Source organism: Vulpes lagopus, chromosome 7, assembly GCF_018345385.1.
Source record: "Vulpes lagopus strain Blue_001 chromosome 7, ASM1834538v1, whole genome shotgun sequence".
NCBI classification, from domain to species: Eukaryota; Metazoa; Chordata; class Mammalia; order Carnivora; family Canidae; genus Vulpes; species Vulpes lagopus.
The window spans coordinates 25999710-26023296 of record NC_054830.1 but is presented as its reverse complement, the minus strand read 5'-3'; the positions used below and the strand labels follow the sequence as shown (position 1 = coordinate 26023296).

At 42.8% G+C, this 23587-nt stretch overlaps 1 protein-coding gene across 8 annotated transcripts in view; it reads right to left on the bottom strand.

The window, feature by feature from the left end:
• The window catches only part of PXK (PX domain containing serine/threonine kinase like), an 84241-nt gene that overhangs the window by 10795 nt on the left and 49859 nt on the right, over positions 1 to 23587 (bottom strand). For 4 of the 8 annotated variants that reach the window (XM_041761840.1, XM_041761846.1, XM_041761842.1 and 1 more), the window contains exons 6-17: positions 23450 to 23523; positions 22475 to 22549; positions 19258 to 19362; positions 18413 to 18514; positions 16651 to 16812; positions 15882 to 15999; positions 14560 to 14638; positions 11987 to 12035; positions 4627 to 4704; positions 3998 to 4084; positions 3474 to 3543; positions 819 to 881 (exon numbers count right to left, since the gene is read on the bottom strand). In XM_041761840.1, coding sequence (XP_041617774.1) covers positions 819 to 881; positions 3474 to 3543; positions 3998 to 4084; positions 4627 to 4704; positions 11987 to 12035; positions 14560 to 14638; positions 15882 to 15999; positions 16651 to 16812; positions 18413 to 18514; positions 19258 to 19362; positions 22475 to 22549; positions 23450 to 23523 — 1062 coding nt within the window. The remainder of the gene's footprint in view (positions 1 to 818; positions 882 to 3473; positions 3544 to 3997; positions 4085 to 4626; positions 4705 to 11986; positions 12036 to 14559; positions 14639 to 15881; positions 16000 to 16650; positions 16813 to 18412; positions 18515 to 19257; positions 19363 to 22474; positions 22550 to 23449; positions 23524 to 23587) is intronic. The other 4 variants (XM_041761841.1, XM_041761847.1, XM_041761843.1 and 1 more) reach the window with 1 other exon arrangement.

Here is a 23587-nt window from a genome sequence, read left to right as displayed (position 1 = left end):
ACAGCTGCAGCAACTCTTCCAAGCACAGCTGACAAGCTCTGAAAGGCAGAACCAGCTCTTTTGACGTCCAGAACATCTGGTTTCTTTAAGAAGTGAAAAGAAATACTGGTCTCCCCATGTGTTTTTATGAGGCTTGCAAAATGGTCAGAAAAGAGATACTAGTTCAAAAAGGAAAGAGGGAAAGAGCATTATGAGACTATCCCAAAGAATTAGAGATAATTTTTATAAACATTCCCTAGGATAAATTCTTTCTACATTTTTTTCAAACAGAATTCATAGTTATCTGATTTAACTCATAAAGACAAAACCAAGGCAAGCCACAGAAAATATTCTGATGAGTAAATGCATTACAGAGCACAGTTATCAGGAAATCAGAAGCCGGTGGCTAGGTCACTCCCACACCTGGGCATTTCACCAGTTCTGCTCCATGACAAAACAGACATTGTGGCTGGGCTCCCTGAGGAGAGAGCTCTGGAAGGACAGGCGCCTGGGCAGCAGAGCAACTGTGTTGTTCAGCTCAGCATGTACCAAGGCAGGAGCTGATCTGAGGAGCCCTGTGTGAGGCTTTTCAGCAAGAAAGAGGCTGGAGGAAGAGGGTGGCTCCTGCCTCTGAAACCAACTATTCCATTCCCCATAAAGTCTGAGTTTGTTAATCTAGACCCTCCGCTCTCTCAGCGTGCACACCCTGGTTTACCTGGAGAAGGGCCAGTACTGCCTGAGCCCTGCAATACTCGGGCCTGGGCAGGAAGAGAAGGGGCCCCACTCCTCCTCCTGCTGGGTGAGAGGAAGGCGGCAGGTACTCTGTCTCCCTCACTCACCTGCTGTAGATGGTGGAGTCGGTGACGACGGGGATGTGAGAGGTGAGCTGGCCCCAGATCCTGCTAAGAGAAAACACAGAGAAACCCTCCTGGGGACCAAAGACAGACTTTTGGAATCTGGCCTGAGCAGGGACCCACCGCTGTTGTCTAAGAATGAGTGAGTGGGCCCTGTGGTAAAAGGTAAGGAGGGATGAAGAAGTCAGAAACTGCCCCCAGTGACCACAGGCTTCCACTGCAGTGCAGGGTATGCTTCCTCTGCAGGCCACTAAGGGCTCCCTGCCACCCACTGCTCCCCACACCCTCCCTGTTTTGAAACCAACCCTGAGCTGTCGATGGTGTCTGCAGTTGGCTATGGCACCTCTTCCTGACCCAGCCTGTCCCTGCGTGATGAATGACAAATGACAGTGGCCACCGTACAGAGGACAGAGAGGGTCAGAGCAGTCCAGTGGAGGCCTCTCCAAAGGAAGTGAGAACTCCCCCCACAGTGTCCACCTAGCAATGCACTCAGCAAAAGTTCCATTTTATCAGCAGCTACGTTCAATGAGATAAGGGTCAGCCTGTGCAGTTTGTGGATCTCCCAGGCCTCTTCTTAGATGAAATCCAGTAAATACCCTTCTTGTCCTTAAAACAATGTCCATACTCCCATATTCTCAAGTTCTCAGCATCTCCCATTGCTCAGAAGTCCCCAGAGAATACTCTCCTGGCCTGACAGGAAGGTGGCCCAGTGAGCAGATAGAGGTTCCTACATAAGCCCTTTTGTAGCAATCAAAAGCCCCTCTGTGCCACAGAGGTCCAAAGAAGGGCTGACCAGAGCTCCAGGGAGGGCTGCTGTCATGCCCCTGAGAAGCCTCCAACCAGCACCTCACCCACCACCCACGGGACAGGTTGGACACGGCATGGACACTGAGCATCAGGAGAAGCTTCCGAATTAAACCACACCTCCCTCAAGCAGGGTAGCTTTTCACAAGTTGCAATAGTCTTTCACCTCCCTCTAACCTAGGAGAGGAGTTTTCCTGAAAGTTGAGATAAAACCCAACCCAGCCTGTCTTCCCACTACTATGCAGAGCTAACCTAGATTTTTAAAGTGGAGAAGACTGAACCTGTAAGCCCAGTGGGGTTGGAGATGATCTGTACATTTACACCAACTGCTACTTGGCTTTCCTGAGCTCCTTGAGGGTGTGGCGGGGTCTCTGCGTCCTTGGAATGTCATTTGGCTGCCTGTGGCCCAGAGCCCTGCAGGCAGGCAGGGCCTTGGGGAGGCGGGAACACCCTGCTAGGCTTTCTCTGCTTTATAAAGAATTAGCCACTGGACAGAGTATCTGTCAGACATGCTGGTTGGAGACATGAGTCTGAGCCTAACGATGACAATGACTGGCCCATGTCCATTGCATCAGCTGAGGAGAAAAGAGACCTCCAACTCTGGAATTACTGCTGGCCACAGCAGCCGCTAATCCTGAGGAGCTGGCCAGGGTCCTCACTGGAGGCTTCAGGGTCTGGGGCCTCCCGGCCTCCCTTTACTTCTGTGGATGAAGTCTACAGGCAGTGGTGTCAGTACATTCTCCCCTCCTGGAGTCCATTATCTTCCCTCACAGTCCCTCTTCCAACAGCCCCACCTACACTGCCAGCGATCTCTGGCTGCGGCTGGTCCAGCCTTGGCGTCCTGTGCGCCCAGGCTAGGCATCTCCTCACTGACCTGAGAAGGGCAAAGCTGTGAACACCCTCAATGTCTTCCCCTCCTTCCACTACTAAATGCCTCTGCCTCTTTACCCAGCTCTCCTGGCTCCTGCCTTCAGGAGGGGTTGGGTGGGCTTCCTCCATGGTAAGACCCACAGCTGGGCTCCTGAGGCCAATCTCTTGTCCTTCTGGCCTCCTGGTCACTCTCTTCAGCTTCTCCCTCTCTGCCCAGCCCTTCTCCTGCCTGAAAGTACATGCAGCTATCCCTCAACGTAACAAAAACCTCCCCTTTCCTTGGCCCTCCGGGCTAAGCCAAAGCTGCCTGGAGTCGGGTGAAGTCTCCCTTTCTTTATGTGAAACTCTACCTCACAGATTCATAAGGTGGGAGAACTGGAAGTCCCCAAAGGATCATTCCATCTGGCCCTGATTTCTGAAGATGGACACATTAAGGTCCAAAGCCAGCAGGGCTGGGCAAGGGGCAGCAAGGCGTGGCAGCAAGGACTGCCAACTCAGAACGATGCGCTCTGTACCACCCTAGCCCTTCTGGAATAACACTCTCTGCCACCCCAACATTGAGTGCTCCCCTTCCAACAGCTCGTGTTAACTCACTCACGAGGGCACTTCCTCCTACCCCATGGGCACTGGAGTAGAGTGCAGGATTCAGGGTAGTTTCTGTTCGAGTAGGTTCTACTGACAAACAGGCGGCCTCATGTTGTAAGTTGGACTGGTTTTTCATCCATGCCTAATGCTTATCTTTAGTTGATCAAGTCTCACCATCAGTGCACAGCTTGTTACCCCATAACCTCTGAGGATCTTCCAGTGCCGGAGTCCTGTGAGCGTGAATGTTGTCATGATTCTTTACTAGGGGAGGGTTCTTTTGTTCCCACACTGCCCAGTCTCTGGCCACCAGAAGCCAAAAACTCTTGACTCCTAGTCCTCGCCCTTGAGCCCAGGGCCCCACTACAATCTAGAATCAGTTACCTGAATTATTGGAGTTGCTGTATTTTGCTGAATGCTCTTCACTGTTTTCAACAGCAGATCGTTTTGACTTCTTTAAAAATAAAAGAGAGATGGGGAACAATACAGAATAAACACACTAAAGCTGAGAGTTAGAATACAAATATTTTCCAGGCACACAGTTAAACTAGCTATGTACGAGGTCATATCTGGCCTCATAACTTCATACAGTTAAGAAGCCACAAGCCATAACCAAAGGGGGAAAGAAAACCAAGAATGCTGAGTTTACTATCTCAGGCCAGTCATTCTCCCCAATTACATCAGGCTGTCATCAACCCAGCAAGCCAGGAAACTATATGGTCCATTTCTCTGCTGATACTATGTGGCTCTTTTTAAAAGCTGCAAACCAAGTCATCTGGAAATCGTTTTAACTTTCAAGGAGATACAGCACAAAATCTTGTCATTAGCTAGATGTGCGCTATTCACCTACAACTTTCTTCATATGTAGTCAAGAATTCACAAAGAGAATTTGGAGATACCAGGCTTACCTTTCGAGCTAAAATCTTTCTCTTTTTCCTTTCTTCTTCAGATCCATGATGAGACTGAGCTCTTGTTAATCTTCGATGCTGGTGAATCTATAAGAGAACACAATTCACCACAAACGTAAGTGTATCCCTACATTAATGAAATCTCTAGCATGTTTTGCCAAATCATATTATCCTGGATGAAAATTCTGTCCTTGCTCAGCCTGTCTGCCTCCAAACTTGGGTCTGGATGTCTGGGATAAGAGGATGCCAGAAGATGAAGACTTTTCTCATTTCCCCCTTCCTGGCCCGTTCCTTCCTGCCCTTCTTTCTTTGAGAAAAGACAAGTGTGGCTCCCAGTACCTTTAGAGCAAGGGCCATATGTACCCTACCACTGCCCCCACCTGCCCCCATCATAAAGGATGACCCCGTGTTATGCATGTGTTTGTTTCCCCCACAGGGCTGAGTGCCTGAGGACAGGACTGTGAAGTAATCAGCTATCTCGCAGCATTGAGAATGGAGCCTGGTTCAGGGCAAGGATGAAAGAAATGTTTATGGGATGAACAACCAGTCAAAAGTAAGTCACTATGAATACCATAGCAAAGGATGCAACTGCTAAAAGACCAAAAGGCAAGGAGCTACTAGCAACTTACCTGTTTCTGTTCTTCAATTAGTCTTTTTTCTATACATTCTTTGGCAATTCTCAATGCCTCTTTTAACTTTGTGGGGATCTGAAAGAAGAGAAAATACATAATCCACTGAGTAAAATGGCCAGAGATTCTCTTAAGTCCTGGTTTTAATAAAGAGCAGTTGGTTATTATGAAGGAGAGCATCTGGAATAAAATCAGTTATAAGATATCCACTTGAATACTATCCTGGACACTTCTGGCATCCCCAACATGCTCACTTCATTATCATTTTTTAGTAATGAATATATAAAACACACAAATAAACATGATATATGTTTCAAGTAATTCAAGTAGCACTCAAGGGATCCCAAAATGCCAAAACAATCTTGAAAAAGAAAATAAAATTTGGAGGCATCACACTTCTTGATTTCAAAATATATTACAAAACTACAATAACCAAAATAATGTTATACTGGCATAAAGCCAGACAGACCAACGAACAGAATAGAGAGCCTAGAAATAAACTCTCATGTATATGGTGAAATGATATTTGACTAGGGTGTCAAAAAGTACATAGCAGAAAAAAAGTGTCTTCAATAGATGGTGCTGGGAAAATTGAATATCTACATGTGAAAAAATGAAACTGGACCGTCACCTTATACCATATGCAAAAATAACTCAAAAAATTGGACTGAAGACCTAAAACTATAAAACTCCTAGAACAAAACAGAAGCTTTATGGTATTGGATTTGATAGTGATTTTGGATAAGATGCCAAAGCAAAGGCAAGAAAAGCAAAAACACATTGAACATTTTAGAAATGTCTGCATATCATCAAAGGAAATAATCAACAGAGTAAAAGGGAACCCACAGAATGGGAGAAAATAACTAGAAATCATGTATTTAATAAGGGGCTAAAAGCCAAAATATATAAAGAACTCTTACAACTCAAGGACAGAAATATAAGTAACCTGATGGGAAAATGAATTTGTCACAAAAAGATTATACCAGAATAAAGCTGAAAAAAACAATCTAAGAGGGAAAAAATGAGCAAAGTACCTGAAGAGATGTTTCTCTAAAGATTTACAAATGGCGGTATGCCTGGGTGGCTCAGTGGTTGCATCTGCCTTTGGCTCAGGGCGTGATCCCGGAGTCCCGGGATCGAGTCCCATACTGGGCTTCCTGCATGGAGCCTGCTTCTCCCTCTGCCTACATCTCTGCCTCTCTCTCTCTCTCTGTGTCCCTCATGAATAAATAAATAAAATCTTAAAAAAAGAAAAAGATTTACAAATGGCCAACAAGTCTATGAAAAGATTAATCAAGATCTCTCATCACTAGGGACACTTGGGTGGCTCAGCAGTTAAGCATCTGACTTCGGCTCAGGTCATGATCCTGGAGTCCCAGGATCAAGTCCCACATCAAGCTCCCTGCATGGAGCCTGCTTCTCCCTCTGCCTATGTCTCTGCCTCTCTTTGTCTCTCTCTCTCTCTGTGTCTCTCATGAATAAATAAAATTAAAAATCTTTAAAAAAAAAATGTCTCATCATTAGAGGAATGTCAACCAAAACTATGCTGAGATATCACCTCACACGCATTAGGATGGCCACTGTTGAAAAAGCAGGAAGTAACAAGTGTTGGCAAGGATGTGGAGAAAGTAGAACCTACAGGCACTGATGGTGGGAACGTAAAATGGTACAGCTGCTATGGAAGAGAACAGGAAGTTCCTCAAAAGACTAAAAGAAATACTATGATCCAGCTATCCCACTTCTGCGTATGTATCCAAAAGAATCAAAAGCAGGGTCCTGAAGAGATACTTGCACATCCAAGTTCACTGCAGCATTATTCACAATAGTCAAGAGGTAAAAAAAAAAAAAAAAAGCTCAAACATCCACCAACAGAGAAATGGATAAAGAAAATGTGGTATACGCATACTAGAATAGTATTCAGGTTGGGCAGCCCGGGTGGCTCAGCGGTTTATCATTCCCTTCAGCCCAGGGCGTGATCCTGGAGCCGTGGGTTCGAGTCCCACATTGGGTTCCCTGCATGGAGCCTGCTTCTCCCTCTGCCTGTGTCTCTGCCTCTCTCTCTCTGTCTCTCATGAATAAATAAATAAAATCTTAAAAAAAAAAAAAAAGAATCGTATTTAGCCTTTAAAAAAAAGAAAATCCCGGGGTGCTGGGTAGTTCAGTCGGTTAAGCATCTGCCTTTGGCTCAGGCTGTGATCTTGGGGTCCTGGGTTCAAGTCCCACATTGGGCTCCCTGCTCTGCAGGGAGTCTGCTCCTCCCTCTCCCCCTGCCTCTTCCCCCAACTGATGCACTCTATCTCTCTGTCTCCCTCTTTATCAAATAAATAAAGAAAAGGAAAAAAAAATCCTGTCACATGCTAGAACACTGATGAACAGATAGGGCATTACACTGAGTGAATAAGCCAGTCACAAAAAAAAAAATGCTGTATGCTTCCACTTATATGAGATATCTGAAATAGTCAAAGTCATGGAAGCAGAAAGTATAACTGTATTTGCCAAGGACTGGGGATGGGTTAATGGGGAGTTGTTTGATGGGGCTCGAATTTCAGTTAGCAAGATAAAAAATTCGAGGGATATGTGACATAATGAATGTGAATATAGTTAACACTACTGAAGTGTATACTTACTTAAAAGTGGTTAAGAGGTTAACTTTTCTATTTTTTATCATAATTAAAAGTAAAAATATATACAGCTTATTGGAACACACACACAAATTCAAGTAATCATAGTATTTTATAACTTGAGAGGAATTTTCTCTGTGAAAGATTTACTTTCTAAATTTCAAGCTTAAAGTTTTTTCTGCCAGAAAAATCCCCCCCTTTTTTTGAGAGAGTGTGAGGGAGGTGGGGGAACAGAGGGAGAGACAGAATCTTAAGCAGGCTCCTTGCTCAGCATGAGCCCCAAGATGTGGGGCTCGATCTCACAACCCTGAGTTCATGACCTGAAATGAAATCAAGAAACCGATGCTTAACCAACTGACACACTGAGGCACCCCCTGCCATTAGATACTCTTAACAATAGCCTGGTACCTGTCTGGTATGCTTATGAGTCTGTCATTTCTTTCTTTTTAAGATTTTATTTATTTATTCATGAGAGACACAGAGAGAGAGAGAGGGAGGCAGAGACACAGGTAGAGGGAGAAGCAGGCTCCACGCAGGGAGCCCGATATGGGGCTCGATCCCAGGACTCTGGGATCACGCCCTGAGCGGAAAGGCAAATGCTCAACTGCTGAGCCACCCAGGCGTCCCCTGAGTCTGTTATTTCTTAATTTCTTAGTTTCTCAAGCCACACGATGCTCAAGCCTGGGAAAGAGATACCTGGATCATGTTGAACTTTCTGTCTCTGTCTCTATTATCCTTTTAAAAATTTAAATTTAGGGCAGGCTGGGTGGCTCAGCGGTTTAGCGCTGCCTTCAGCCCAGGGCGTGATCCTGGAGCCTTGGGATCGAGTCCCACATTGGGCTCCCTGCATGGAGCCTGCTTCTCCCTCTACCTGTGTCTCTGCCTCTCTGTCTCTCCGTGTCTCTCATGAATAAATAAATAAAATATTTTTTTAAAAATTTAAATTTAAAAACTTTCAAGTAGGTGGGGTGCCTGGATAGCTCAGTTGGTTAAGCAACTGCCTTCGGCTTAAGTCATGATCTCAGAGTCCTGGGGTTGAGCTCCACGTCAGGCTCTCTGCTCAGTGTGGAACCTGCTTCTCCCTCTGCCCCTTAACCCTGCTTGTGCACTCTCTCTATTAAATAAATAAAATCTTAAAAAAAAAAACAAAAAAAACATCTAGGGGCACCTAGGTGGCTCAGTCAGTTAAGCATCTGCCTTTGGCTCAGGTCATGATCCCAGGGTCCTGGGACTGAGTCCCACACTGGGCTCCTGTGCCATGGGGAAGCCTGCTTCTCCCTCTGTCTCTGCCTCTCTTTCTCTCTCTCCCTGTCTCTCATGAATAAATAAATAAAATATTAAAAAGAAAAAACTAAAAACCTTTTGCGTAGGTAATATGGTTCAAAACCCAAAGATATGAAAGGGTACATACAGAGTAAAAAGTCTGCCAACTAGTTCTCCTTCATGGAAGCAACCACTGTCACCAGTTTCTTGTATGTCTTTCCAGAAAAAGGTGCATACACAAGAAATTAACCTTGGTTTTTAAAATCAAGTTGTCATTGTTACACAGACTCTCTGATTTGGAGAAAGAACAAGGTCTAATAATAATTCTTGGGCTGGACTTTCAGGGTTGAGGAGAGCACATTTATTTACTAGGCTGAATATATTTCCTGAGGGGTTTCAGTGAAGAAGAGATGGATTTAAATGTTTTTCTTTCCTACTTCAGATCCAAACAAGCTATTTTTGTCAGAACTATGACTGGCAAAACAGGACAGAGGAAAGCGTCTTCCTCCTCTGTACAATCTTCTGACCCTACCTTGTTTTTGTTTTTCCTAAACTGAATTTCATCATAATACTATTATGTGTTCTTTTAGGAATATGGAGCTGGGAAAGAACCACTCTTTATTCACTACCCAGAACAAAATTCACCTCAAGCCTTGAGGAAAGCCAGGCCCTGTACCAGGATCTCAGTTGACCAAGGACAATAAACAGGTGTTACTCACCAACTGTACACACTGAGTAAACATCAACTCAAAGATTAGGCCCATAAATGGGTGGATCTCAAATGGGGGTGGTTTTGCCCCCTTCTTTCTCTAAGGAACATTTGGCAATTTTTGGAAACATTTTTTGCTGTCAAAATGTGTGGGTGGAAGTACTGCTCACATCTAGTGGGTACAGGCCAGGGATGTTGCGTAACCTCCAAAATGCACAGGACATTGGGGATCCCTAAGTGGCTCAGTGGGTTTAGCGCCTGCCTTCGGCCCAGGCCGTGGTCCTGGAGCCCCGGGATCGAGTCCCACATCAGGCTCCTTGCAGGGAGCCTGCTTCTCCTTCTGCCTGTGCCTCTCTCGCGCTCTCTCTGTCTCTCATGAATAAATAAAATCTTAAAAAAAAAAATGCACAGGACAGCCCCCACAACAAACAGCATTCTGATCCAAAATGTCAAATGTCAGGATGCCTGGGTGGTTGGTTGACGTCTGCCTTTGGCTCAGGGTGTGATCCCGCAGTCCCGGGATTGAGTTCCTGCATTGGGCTCCCTGCATGGAGCCCGCTTCTCCCTCTGCCTGTGTCTCTCATGAATAAATAAATAAAATCTTTAAAAACAAACAAACAAACAAACAAAAAAACCAAAATGTCAAATGTCATGTCTGAGAAAACCAGCCTTATAGATATACAATTGGTATTAATAAAAGGAAAGCATCATTCTGGGCTTCTTTTTTTTTGGTTCCAAAGTCCCTGCTCTTTCCATACCATACAACACTTTTATTTCCCAGGATATGTCCTTCTTGCTTTTCTGCTAGTCACAGGTATTCTTTTCACACATTGTATTTTATATCCTGTTTCTTTTTCTCCCTTAGCCCAAATAATCGTTTTCCATGCTACTATAAAATCTTTATAAACTTTACTTTTATTAGATAAAAAGTATTTTATCAAACAGATGTAACATGAATTATTAAGCTATTCCCTAATTGCAGAACATTCAGATTTTCAATATTACAAATATTGTACCTAAACTTCCAGTTATAAAATGAATAAGCCATGTTTATTGCAGCATAGAGAATACAGTCAATAATATTTTTTTAAAGATTTATTTATTTATTTATTCATGAGAGACACAGAGAGAGAGAGAGGCAGAGACACAGGCAGAGGGAGAAGCAGGCTCCATGCAGGGCGCCTGACATGGGACTCGATCCCAGGTCTCCAGGACTGCACCCTGGGCTGAAGGCGGCGCTAAACCGCGGAGCCACCCAGGCTGCCCTCAATAATATTTTAACTGGTGGTGATGGTAACTAGATTTATCATGGGGGTCACTTCATAATACCTAAAAAATATCAAATTGGGGTGCCTCGGTGGCTCAGTCGGTTGAGCATTTCTGCCTTTGGCTCAGGTAGGTACTGATGTTGAGCCTGGCATTGGGCTTTCTGCTCCGTGGAGAATCTATACATAAATTTTAAAAAAATACCGTAACTTCCCTTGTTTGATTTAAAAAAAAGCACTAATTTGACATCTTGACATACAGATGGCCAGGTAATGAGAAGGTGCTCAACATCACTAATCATGAGGGAAATTCAAATCAAAACCACAAGATATATCACCTCACATCTGTTACAATGGCTAGTATCAAAAAAACAAGAAATAACAGTTGGCAAGGATGTGGAAAAAAAGAGAAAACTTTACACTACTGATGGAGATGTAAATTAGGAAAATAGTATGGAGGGTCCTCAAAAAATTAAAAACAGAACTACCATATGGAAATGAAAACTCTAGGGGATCCCTGGGTGGCTCAGTGGTTGATCATGTGCCTTCGGCCCAGGGCATGCTGGGGTCCCAGGATCGAGTCCCACATTGGGCTCCGTGCATGGAGTCTGCTTCTCCCTCTGCCTGTGTCTCTGCCTCTCTCTCTCTCTATGTCTCTCATGAATAAATAAATAAAATCTTAAAAAAAAAAAAAAGAAAACTCTAATTCAAAAAGATAGACACTAAAAAAAAATAAAATAAAATAAAAAAATAAAAATAAAACAACAACAAAACCCAAAAAGATAGACACTCCTGTGTTCATTGCAGCATTATTTAGAATAGCCAAGACATGGAAACAATCGAAGTGTCTGTCAATGGATGAATGGATAAAGAAAATGTGGGTATATATGATGGTATATTACTCAGCCATAAAAAAGGAAATCCTTCCATTTGCAACAACATGAATGGAGCTTGGGGGCATTATGCTAAGTGAAATAAGTCAGAGAAAGACAAATACCATATGATCTCACTTACATGTAGGATCTAAAAAAACAAAACAAAACAAAATCCAAACTCATAGAAAATAGATTGTTCACAGAGAACAGAATGGTGGTTGCCAGGATGGGGGAGGGGAGGAGGAGAGCAGATGAAATGGATGAAGGGGACTAAAGGTACAAACTTCTAGTTCCAAAATAAGTAAGTCACAGGTATATAATGTACAGCATAGTGACTATTATTAATATACTGTATTTTATACTTGAAAGTTGCAAAGAAAGTTAAATCTTAAAAGTTCTCACCACAAGAAGAAAAGAATTATAACTATATATAGTGATAGACATTAACTAGACTTATTGCGGTGATCATTTCACAATGTACACAAATATAGAAATCATTATGTTGTACACCTGAAACTGATATAATGCTGTATGTCAGTTCTACCTCAATAATTTTTTTTTAAGCACTAAGTTTAAAAATCAACTTATCTATGTCACAAACCGAAAAAATGATATGATTTGCTTTACCTTAAACTGTGGCTTTTCAGAAGTGGTTAGTAAAACATCACTGAATAATCTGTTAAGAAAAGAAACAAAATCTTTCTTAAGCCAGTTGTCTTCTCAGAACAGGATCAAAACAGAATGAGATATCTTTACCCCATGAGGCTCTCACATTCCCCAGCCCTGGCCCAGTCCACTGTTTCAGGCTTATCGACAAACTCAGAAGTTTATAGGCCACCCTATGTGAACTCGGATAAACCTATGACCCTCCTCCCTATACCTCCAGTATCAGAGGCACTACCAGGGAGAGACTGGGCCAGGCCTGAAGGTCATTCCCCACGCTTCAGGGCAACAGTCCTCTCCTGCTATATAGTAAAGTAATCAACACTTTAAAAAATCAGTTTTGCAAATTATTATATTATTATTTTATCACATTGTTATATTTATTATACTGCAAATAATATATGCGGTAGATACTTCTAAACAGGGTAATCAATTTCTCCTTTTTTAAACCCCAGAAGAGGGTAAAATCTACTCTAGAGGCACCTGGGTGGCTCAGTTAGTGGAGCCCCGCTGCTTGGTTTCAGCCCCGGTCATGATCTCAGGGCTGTGAGATTAAGCCCCATATTGGACTCCATGCTCAGTTCGGAGTCAGTCAGCTTAAGATTCTCTGTCTCTCTGTCTCTCTCTCACCTTCTGCTACTCCCCCTGCTCTCTCTAAAATAAAGAAATAAATCTTAAAAATTTATTCTAGAACTCAGTAAAATAAAATGTGTAAGTAGAAAGAAACTGTTCTGATTGGAATCTACAAGAAAATAATTTTCTTCTAAGAAGTGTTTCTTATATTCTCTTCTAAAAAAAAGCAGCTTTTAGAGTATATCAATTGTCTCTTCACAAGTCATGTTACTAAGAACAACAGCATGAGGAATTCTGAACTACTTCGGCTGAGACAGTTTGGAGAATTTAAATGGTTGCTTGGGCCATGCCCACATGGCTATATGGGAGTCTTGCTTGAGGAATCCTCCTTTTTAAAAAACAGGAAATGCATCACAAGTAGAAATGACATAGTTAACTCTTCCCCACAGTGTTCCCTGGGATCCCTTGTTCTCTCAAGGTGGTGACAGAACTCTCCTTGTCAAGGCCACAGACCCATTTACTTCCAGAAAACATGTTTTAACTGAACATCAAGTGTTCTTCTCAAGGCTGAAGGCCACAGGGTAGAAAGACTTAAGGTGAGGAAAAAACAATGTGGTTTTATTTTATACCTGAAAGACTGGGAGGAGAATGGGGGGGGGGGGGGCGGAGAGCAGGGTGGTGCAAATGCAAACCCGAGTAAATCAGTGTGGATCCGTGCTGTTCCCTGACTACAAATCCATTTTCTTCTAAAAGCTTGTGTGAAAATTGTTTCATTGCCCTAACGGGATCTACCTTTTCATAGTCACACTGTTGTTAATGGTGGCCGCTGGGGAGAGGGGCGTACCAGTGTCAGTGTAACTTTTAAATGCCACATCCACAGGGCAGGGGCTAGAGGAGTTAGGCAGGGCTTCTTCAGGGCTAGAGCAGTGCCCGGGCTCGAGCAGACCCTCTCTAAACACATAGACGTCCTCTGAGCTCTGGCCATATGCACTTAAAGCTAAGCCCTGCTCTGTTTTCCCACATTACTGTCTCCTCTAAGTACACCTGTTATACAACAAGCTGGTCCAGACAATGCACTAGGTACGCTGCATGGCACGTGGTGCTCCCAAACTGTACGCTGAATTCATCTTCATCAAAGCTAACATTCAGTAAGCTCTTAAGTACCTGGCACTTCACCAGAATCATCTTATTCCATCTGCCCAAGAACCCTCTCAGATGGGGCCTCTTATTATCACCATTCCACTGACAAGAAGCCTCAGCTTCCAAATGCAGGAACCTTGCCCAAGGTCACCCAGGTAGAAGCAGTTAGGCTGGATCCACCCCCAGGTCTGTCTAACCTCAGATGCACCCTTCTTAACCACCCTGCTACCCTCTCCAGGGATGGGAAGGACACATACCCAGAGGCAAGGCCCTGTGGCACTATTTCAATGGTCTTGAACTAGGCATAACCCAGTTGAAGGGAGAATGTCTTCTGAGCTCCAAGCCCTTCACACAATGCCTGGTACATGTTAGATGTTTAATAAATGTTACCCAGGGAGCAAAGGAACAAACGAGTGCATGGGGGGGTCAGAAACATGTTGTGCTCCTCCTAGACGGCAGAACCAGCCATGGCTGAGGGCCATCTGGGGCACTGAAACAGGGCCATGAAGCTTGAGCAGGCCCTCCGTCAGCATGTCTTAAGCGGGAGCAGAGGCGGGGGTGGGGAGGCCACACGTACATACACATGATGCTAGCATCGACAGGGAGAGACATACATGAAGATGTGAACACCAAGGGAGAGCAGTCACACTATGGTAGGGAAGTTACAAGGAGAGGTCATGACATCATGCTGCAAGTGACCAACAGCAAGCAGGTCACTTCAACTCTGCAAGGACCACACCTGAGTCCTTACTGTGGCACTAGGCACCTGGTCCAGCGTTCTACACGGTTATGAAGATTACACCCAAGGCGTATGATTGACTTACGGCATCTGTAAGAGCCGGGAGACGGTAGGCATGCCATTTTTACAGGCTTCACAAGACAGCGTAGACTCCAACACGGCCACTTGAAATGAACAGATACACATTTTAGTTCCACAGAACATGCTGGCAAATCCACTTGGTGATGAAAAGTTTGACACCACTTTGCCACAACTGTCTGCAGGCTTATCAGGACGGTGTCAAAACTCTTCACGCACAGACAGATGGCATACGTGGGGAAGGGGAATGTTGGCAATACCATGTTACCGATGACTCAAAATAAATGGTTCAGAAACCACATGCTGACAGAAAGCTAAATATATTTCAAAGATAATTGGAGGAAGGATTCCAGATATCATTCATAAAAGTGTTTGCTCTCTTAAAAGAGAAGTAAACACTGCACAGAAAATCCCAAACTTGAAAGACATTTTGCTGCTTGCTTGCTTTTAATCAAAACCAGTACACAAAATGCCAATTGTTGATATCACGTCATCCAGCACCTTGGATAATATAAACAGAAGCAGCCGGATTTTTCTATGCACAGGTCACTGCTCAGTTTCAGCTCTTCAAACTTAACACAAAGTAGTCTCAGGGCCTGTACTCTTGAAGCACCTCATTTGACACAAACCCAGCACTTGGTGGAGAGTTAGCTTGCATATCTCAAAGGCTTGGTGGTCTAAGATCTACCCTGCCCTCCCCTCTCGGTGCCCTAGAAGTGAGCTCTGAGCTGGTATGGGTGGGCAATGGAAGGATCCCTGGAAGAGTCTGCATCAGCTCTTACATGTCTCTCCCCAACGTGTCTCCTACCTGTCCATTGGCCCCCCTCAATCCCCTAAGAACTCCTGGATCCCACTGGCCAGGTGTCTATGATTCCTGCCTACCCTTCCTCACTCTCGTCCTACTAGGCTTTTATCTACCAGATGTCTGGCCCATGGCTCTTATTCCTTGCAGGTCCCACTCCAGCTTTGGTCTAGCTCCTGACACCTGCCTGAGTTGAAAGGCTGGCTTTAATTTGCCTGTTCCTGGCTTCTGCTTCTATATCAGACTCAGTCTGGCCAGACTTCTCTTTATAACCTCCTCCTTCTGAAATTCGAATGCAGTTACAAAATGTCTCCTGAGGTTTCAGATAGCCTGACAAATGGACAAGCCATCTGAATTTTTAGTGAAGTGAATTTAAATAAATTGCTTCGACATGGTTTACTTTTAAATTGATTCGGCTCGTTATGGGAGCATGGCAACTTCCTCTGGGTCCTTCCTGGACTCTGGAGGGGATGAGTAGCTCTGTAGACTACCAGGGCCCAGAAGACTCCTCCAAAACCTATACTGACCCACAGCCATAGACGGTGCAGGAGGGAAGGAGTCTACAGGCACTGAGTCTGGCGGCCGTCCATAAGTCATCTCATACAGTAAGTGGCCAAAGCAATGGACGTCCACGCTTTCCAATGTCTGTGGAGACAAGAAAGCAGCAACATGGTTTTCTTTCAGTTTGGCTTTGTAACTGGTAGTGAAAACACAACTCCAAGGCCTTTTGCAAAAGCTCACAAGGCATTGCTCTGACCCACAGTCTTGGTCCTACTCTCCATTGTTTTCCAGTCAGTGATTCTATGTCCCTCCGTGTCCCATCTACCATTTCAACAAGGCTCCTAAAGACAGAGTGATGGGAGGTGCCTGGGTGGCTCAGCCAGGTAGGCATCTCTGCCTTCGACTCATGTCATGATCCCAGGATACTGGGATCGAGCCCCGTCTCAGGCTGCCTGCTTGATGGGGGAGCCTGCTTCTCCCTCTCCCTCTGCTGTTCCCCCTGCTTGTGCTCTCTCTTGCACACTCTCTCAAATAATAAAATAAGATAAAATAAAATAAAAATAAAATAAAATAAAATAAAATAAATAAAATAAAATAAAATAAATAAATTTAATTTAATTTAATTTAATTTTTTTAAAAAAAGGAGTAATGCTCTGTGGGAAAGCAGAGCCAAGAGGCATGGCCTACCCTGCCTGTACCTTTCACTGCTTAGTGCATATTTCTTCCATGGGCAGATCACAGGGATGATTTATAATTAAAAATGAACATGCAGTTTCATTACTTTTAGAAACTTACATTGATTTTCCTGAATTGTGAAAAACAGGATCGGTAGAAGGAAGGAAGACCCAATAAGGAATTCTCAAGGTCTAGCAGCCGGCAAGTGTCACCATCTAGCATCACATTGGAGGCGTGAAGATGCCCATAAGGGAATCCCTTGTCATGTAGAAACTTTAATACCTGTTAAAAAATATATATATGTTTGGTTACATTCCCGTCCCCCAACTCATTCAGCTATGAGACAGGGTAAACTTTGTTTTTTAAGTCAATGTATTTTGAAACAAAACCAAACAGGGATCCCTGGGTGGCGCAGTGGTTTGGCGCCTGCCTTTGGCCCAGGGCACGATCCTGGAGACCCGGGATCGAATCCCACGTCGGGCTCCCGGTGCATGGGGCCTGCTTCTCCCTCTGCCTATGTCTCTGCCTCTCTCGCTCTCTCTCTGTGTGACTGTCATAAATAAATAAAAATTGAAAAAAAAAAAAAAAAAACCAAACAGGTCACTGAGGACATTCCTAAAGAAAAATGCCACCTCCATCCATTTCTTTGGAAAAGGGGGTGATGCTGAATGCTTTCCAGCCGTGCGATCCAACGCCAAGCTACCTCATTTCCAAAGAACAGAGAAGCAGCCTACATCTGCTTGGGGTTAACAGCTTTGATGCCAAAAAGCTCTACTTCAAGCATTTTCTGATCTCAACAGGCCAGCTCTTTTCAGGCCAAAGTCTTGATCCTCCTGCACAGATGAGTAAAGCTATCATGTCAGGGCATTGGCCAATTGTTCAGGAAAAGAGACTGAGCTAAAAACATCTCTAGGCCAATCTCTTCCCAGAGTGTGTTGGGCTGTTTATTAATAGGAACACATGACAGGCTCCCACAGAAAGAAGCAAACTTTTTCGGCTGCCATTTAATAAACAGTGGTTCACCCAGTAAGAAGATATACCCAGAATGACCTCGTGAACTAGAGTAGTGCTAGTCAAAGTGGGTACCTGGGACAAACTACTGAGGACTAGAAGAAAATATGACTTCTCTTTCTTTTTTGTTTGTTTTTAATCTCCTTCTTTCCAGGGCTCCTGGGTGGCTCAGTCAGTTAAGCATCTGGCTCTTGATCTCAGCTTGGGCCTTGATCTCAGGGTCATGAGTTGAAGCCCCCCTCCACCCAGTGTGGAACCTACTTTAAGAAAAAAAAAAATCCCCTTCTTTCCTAACTTAACTTATAATGTACAACAGATATTAATAGTAGTGTATGCATATAATAGTTATATATATGAAACATTGGGTGGGGGGGTGAGGCTTAAATTGTTTTCACTGATAGGATCACACAATCCAAGAAGCCTGGAGGACACTGCTCTAGAGAGTGATATGGGAAAGACTTTTCATGCTAGTTACACTTCTGCAAAGAAGCCATATGGTTATGTATTAATATAACAAAACCAACGATCTTGGCACAAAGATAAAGATCAACCGAACATAACACAAGCTGGTATTTGCATGCTAAAGTTCTTTTTTTTTCTTCTTCTTTTTTTTTTTTTTTTTTTTGCATGCTAAAGTTCTTAAAGATCAGACACTAAACTCCAATAGCTAAGCTTTCAGAATTTTCTAGATCTAAATTAGATGTCTTAGTCTCACATATTTGATTTTTGGGATAAAATAGGACAATGCCATCAGTTTATAAGTGATCTGGCAACTTAAACTATTTTGGATTTATACCTAAGAACTTTCCCAAAAGACTGTAATCTGGGTGAAATTCCAATGCAACCTAAGCAAATATTAAACACCTCTTACCTCTAATATTTGCCGCCCATATGTTTTTATTTGCTGGAGTTCAAGGCCCTGAATCTTCTTAGGGTTGCCATACTTCTTGAGGAACGGGTCTTTTGGTTTTGCCTTTGGAAAAGTACAAAGAGCATATGAGAACAGCAGAGAGTTTGAATTCTGCATGTAGCCTCCTGGAACAAGCAAGACTCTAAGCAGTTGGGGGTGCCAGATGAGGTCAGCTCGCAGGATGTGGGTTTTTTAAATATAAGTCTATATTGTTGATAGAAAGAGGCTGACTTGAGTTCCATCCCTTCTCTGGTCTAGTGAAGATGGGCCTGGACTTGGCCTGAGCAGACCCCAAAGTCTTGTTTCCAACTTTACTGAGATAGGTCAGTATTACATTGCTAAGTGAAAGACACAAACCTTAAAACTGACCTAGAGAGCAGCCTACAACATAATGGACCTAATCATTATCTGTTCAACCTTCTTTCATTTGGGGAAAGGAATGCTCTTTAACCAGACTGGGTAGTTTTATTGTTAAAATCAAAATAAGGAGCACCTGGGTGGTTCAGTGATTAAGCATCTGCCTTTGGCTCAGGTTGTGATCCCGAGGTCCTAGGGATTAAGCTCAGCATCAGGCTCCCTGTGGGAGCCGGCTTCTCCTTTTGCTTTTATCTCTGGCTTATATCTCTGCCTGTGTCTCTCATGAATAAATAAAATCTTTTAAAAAATCAAGTCAAATCAAAATAAACTTCAAATCAAATTAAAATAAAACCTTCAGGGCTTCTAAAACCTTAGGGATCAAGTATCTGTAACAAGTTCTCAAGGGACTCAAGAATTTCTTTATGACCATGAACTTGCACCACAAGTACCTTGTAGATCAGGTCCTTCAAAGTTCCTTTTTCATTAAACATCCTAATAAGCAATGCTGAGGATTCGTTAGCTGTGGCAAAGGTAACTCGATAGATATAAGGGTGCTGCCAAAACAAAACAAATTCACATTTATTTGCATCAGCATCTAGGTCCTTTGACATCAAGAATCTGATAACATAGAGTTAAGTACCACCTCAGTAGTTTAGTTGTGCAAAAATGTGAGGATGTTTCCTGAACATGTGGCATTTTCTTATCAGATGATCAACTAGCACCCCGTTCTTTAGACGAGAAAAAGGACATAAACTATACCGACAAAGGGACATGCATAACCGGCCCAGTGAGCTCTAGGCATGAACGTATCTGCCTGGGTTTGCACATTTTCATAGCTCAGGCAAAAGTGTAGAAGAAAGGGAAAGTCTGGGGAGCCCCAATGGCTCAGCGGTTTAGGGCCACCTTCAGCCTAGGGCATGATCCTGGAGACCCGGGATCGAGTCCCACGTCAGGCTCCCTGCATGGAGCCTGCTTCTCCCTCTGCCTGTGTCTCTGCCTCTCTCTCCTTCTGTGTCTCTAATGAATGAATGAATGAATGAATGAATAAATAAATAAATAAATAAATAAATAAATAAATAAATATTTTAAAATAAAATTTTTTAAAAAAGGGAATGTCTGAGTTTGGGGGATAATGGTTTAAATGTTCTGCTTCTGTAAATTGGTAAAGAATACAGCCAAAAAAAAAAAAGAATACAGCCAAAATAGAACAGCCAGGTGAAGACCAGGATAAATGTGTCTTCATTCACAGTGTTGCCTAACATTTCACACTGCTGTTTGGTGTTAAGCCAAGGAGTGTAAAAGCCAGAAAATAAGCAGAAGCAGCATCTTTTGGCATCTTGGCCTTCTTCCAAGGCAGCTGGCATGAATCTTCCCATTCTTCTTTTGGAGTGTACAGTATGATGATTCACAGTATCTTCCTGAGATGGGGACATTGATGTCAATCAAGTGGGGGTGGAGAGTAAGACAAATTAATGACTGAAAGGAAAGTCCCGGTATGACATGGAATTCTGGTTACATGAACCAACTGGCTTCAGACAGGTATTACGATGTCCATTAGCTCAAGGGAGCACCATTAAAATTTAAACCCATAGGAGCTGAGCTGTGCAAAGATTTGGGAGGGCAGGGTTGAGTGGGTTGTGGGATGGAAAGATGTGCCCAAGAAAATATAGTCTTTGATCATGAAGTTTTTTCTGACCATCGCATCAAAATGACTGTTATTGCTATTGTAACAGCTTTATTGAAATATAATTCATATGCCATTATAATTCACCTATTTATAGTGTACAATTCAGTGTTTTTCAGTATATTCAGAGCTGTACAAACTACCACATAATCTAATTTTAGAACACCCTCATCACCCCAAAAAGGAACCCAATGAATGAAATAAAAATCCTTGACTCCTACTGATATAAATAGACAAAGGGGAGCACAGGAAGCCCTTCCTTACAGTAAAATGCCAACTGATGAATATAAGAGAAATGATGGCGTTGGAAAATCTCAATGAAGCTAAAACTAGCGGGGGTTTAATAAGAATAGGATATTTATATAGTCTCAAAATATCCCCCTTATTAATTCTTGTTAATTTGGGGTACAAATATTTAGCCTGAATTGCTCACTGTGGCTTTCTTTAAATAAGAACAAAAACTGGAAGTGGTCCAAATGTCTTGTGGAAGATTAGTTGAATAAACTGAAGTAAAGCCAATGATAGTCTATACAGCCAGTAATAATGATGTGTTACTATATTTATTCAACATAAAAGATGTGCATGGCATACCATTAACCAAAAAATCAGGTTTTAAAACACTATGTGTATAATTTTTCAAAAATAACCATATAAAGTTCTAGAAAAGCAACAACTGAACATTTTGGTTCATACTCCTGGTTAGTTGGGATCACACGTGAGTTTTATTTTCTTATTTTTGCTTATTCGTGTTTTCTGAACCTTCTACAATTAATATGCACCACTTACCTGCACTACTTTCTTTTTTTAAACCATTTTAAGCACAACCATTAAAAGAAATCTGGAATTGCATGCTGAGAGCCTGTGTCACACAACTAGTCACACACAAAGACCACAGCATTTTTCTTGGCTACACTGCACACCTCATTAAAAGCTTGGTTTTGCTACCTTGACAAGACACTCTATCCTCAAAAATGAACCTGCCAACCCAACTGGATAGGTCAGCATTATTATGCTCATGAATGACTCATTCTAGGGTCCTACATCCTCATGTAGACCACAGATAAAGAACATCAATACTAACCCACTTTTCTGGCCATAAGATTAGTCTTTTCCTGAAGACATTCTGTATATATTCTGAACTGTACCGATGTGGTTCTTTCCACTAAAGGCCTTGGGTCAGAACTGTATAATAGCACAAATAAAGCCAGACACTCCTAAAGCCCACGCAGTCAGCCTGTGAGAAGAGTGACTTGGGGATTCCTGGGTGGCTCAGCAGTTTAGCGCCTGCCTTCGGCCCAGGGCATGATCCTGGAGTCCTGGGATCAAGTCCCACATCTGGCTCCTTGCATGGAGCCTGCTTCTCCTTCTGCCTGTATCTCTGCCTCTCTCTCTGTGTCTCTCTCACATGAATAAAGAAATAAAATCTTAAAAAAAAAAAAAAAAAAAGAGTGACTCAGAGAGCTAAAGGGCTCTAGCGTCTTCCCTCACCCAGCTTATCTAAATCCATCTTAGTTCTGTTTTCTCAGGCCAGAAACAGATCTGTCAATTCCACTGGGAGAAACATCTTCACCAAGAAATTTGGGTGCTTCCCTCCTCTGCTATGTGCTTACAACACACATAAGCATTTAAATTATCATGTTTCATGGGTTGTGCAGATGTCATGAATGCCATTTAAACAGCCTCTGAACTACGGCAATAGCCTGAGCCATTTCAGTCAACTGACATCCACTATACCTGTCTCCGTTCTGTTAAGCCTACAAGTATTTCCATCTCTTCTGTCCATGGTGGTCAACAAGAAAACACTCTGAATCTGTCATTAGCACCTAGAATTAAGAGAAGGTCTCAGGGCACCAGTTGGCTCAGTCTGTAGAGCGTGTGACTCTTGATGTTGGGGTTGTACGTTTGAGCCTGATGCCTGTAGAAATTACTTAAAATAAAATAGTAAAAAAAAAAAGGAAAAGAATAGAAGAGCTTGTACTCACCAAACAGGAAGGCAGAAGTTTGATTAGACACTGAAAATCTTTATCTGACAGATACTTGTCGGGACCAAGGTCAGCCTTGAAAACATGAGGGAAAATATCAGGGTGCTGCCTTAAGTCATCAAAAGAAAAATTCCTTCTAAGTCTGTCCCTGTTTTTCATTTGTCCAAATACATGACTGTAAATCAAAGATGAAAACCACACTAAGTCTTACAGCCTCAAGGCTGTTCTGGAGAGACAGAATACAAATATTTAAATATTAGGACTTAACTATACTCTTGGTGATAGGTATTAAGGAGGGCACTTGTTCTCATGAGCACTGGGTGTTGCATGTGAGTGATGACTCACTGAATGCTACTCCAGAAACCAATATTGCACTGTATGTTAACTACCTTAAAAAACAAAACAAAACAAAACAAAACAAAACCTAAAAACTACACTTTTATCAAATTCCATTAGCCAAGGGCAGCCCTGGTGGCTCAGCGGTTTAGCACTGCCGTCAGCCCAGGGTGTGATCCTGGAGACCTGGGATCAAGTCCCACGTCAGGCTCCCTGCATGGAGCCTGCTTCCCTCTGCCTCTCCCTCTCTCTCTCTCTATCTCTCATGAATAAATAAATAAAATCTTTAAAAAAAAAATTCCATTAGCCGAACCACCAGAACTCCCAAAGTGAGAGATAACATAAAGTAATGCCTAAGTATTTCTTCTTTAAAACAAATTGCAAAATTGCCAGTCCTAAAGAGTTCCAGAACTCTTGTTCTTTGCAGATGTTCACTAGTTGATCAAATACTATCACATCGATATAACCAAATGAGTACGCAAAGTGACTGAAAATGATTCTCCCTTGATGTGAGACTGAAGAGGCCTTTACAACATCACTCAGAAGCATAGTACAATTTTAGTTCTCTTTTTTCAATATCTGCTTTCATAAACGCACCTAAAATCCCCGGAAGGAGAATGAAGCAAAAAACCAGCTTACCCAGCTTAACACGAGCCGTTCTTTTGGCTGATTTTTAATCTTCATCAAGAAATATTTCTTCCTTATCCTCCAACCTGCCATAAAAGCAGAGATGTATTCATAGCAAATAATTTTTATACCAATAGATACACATTTCAT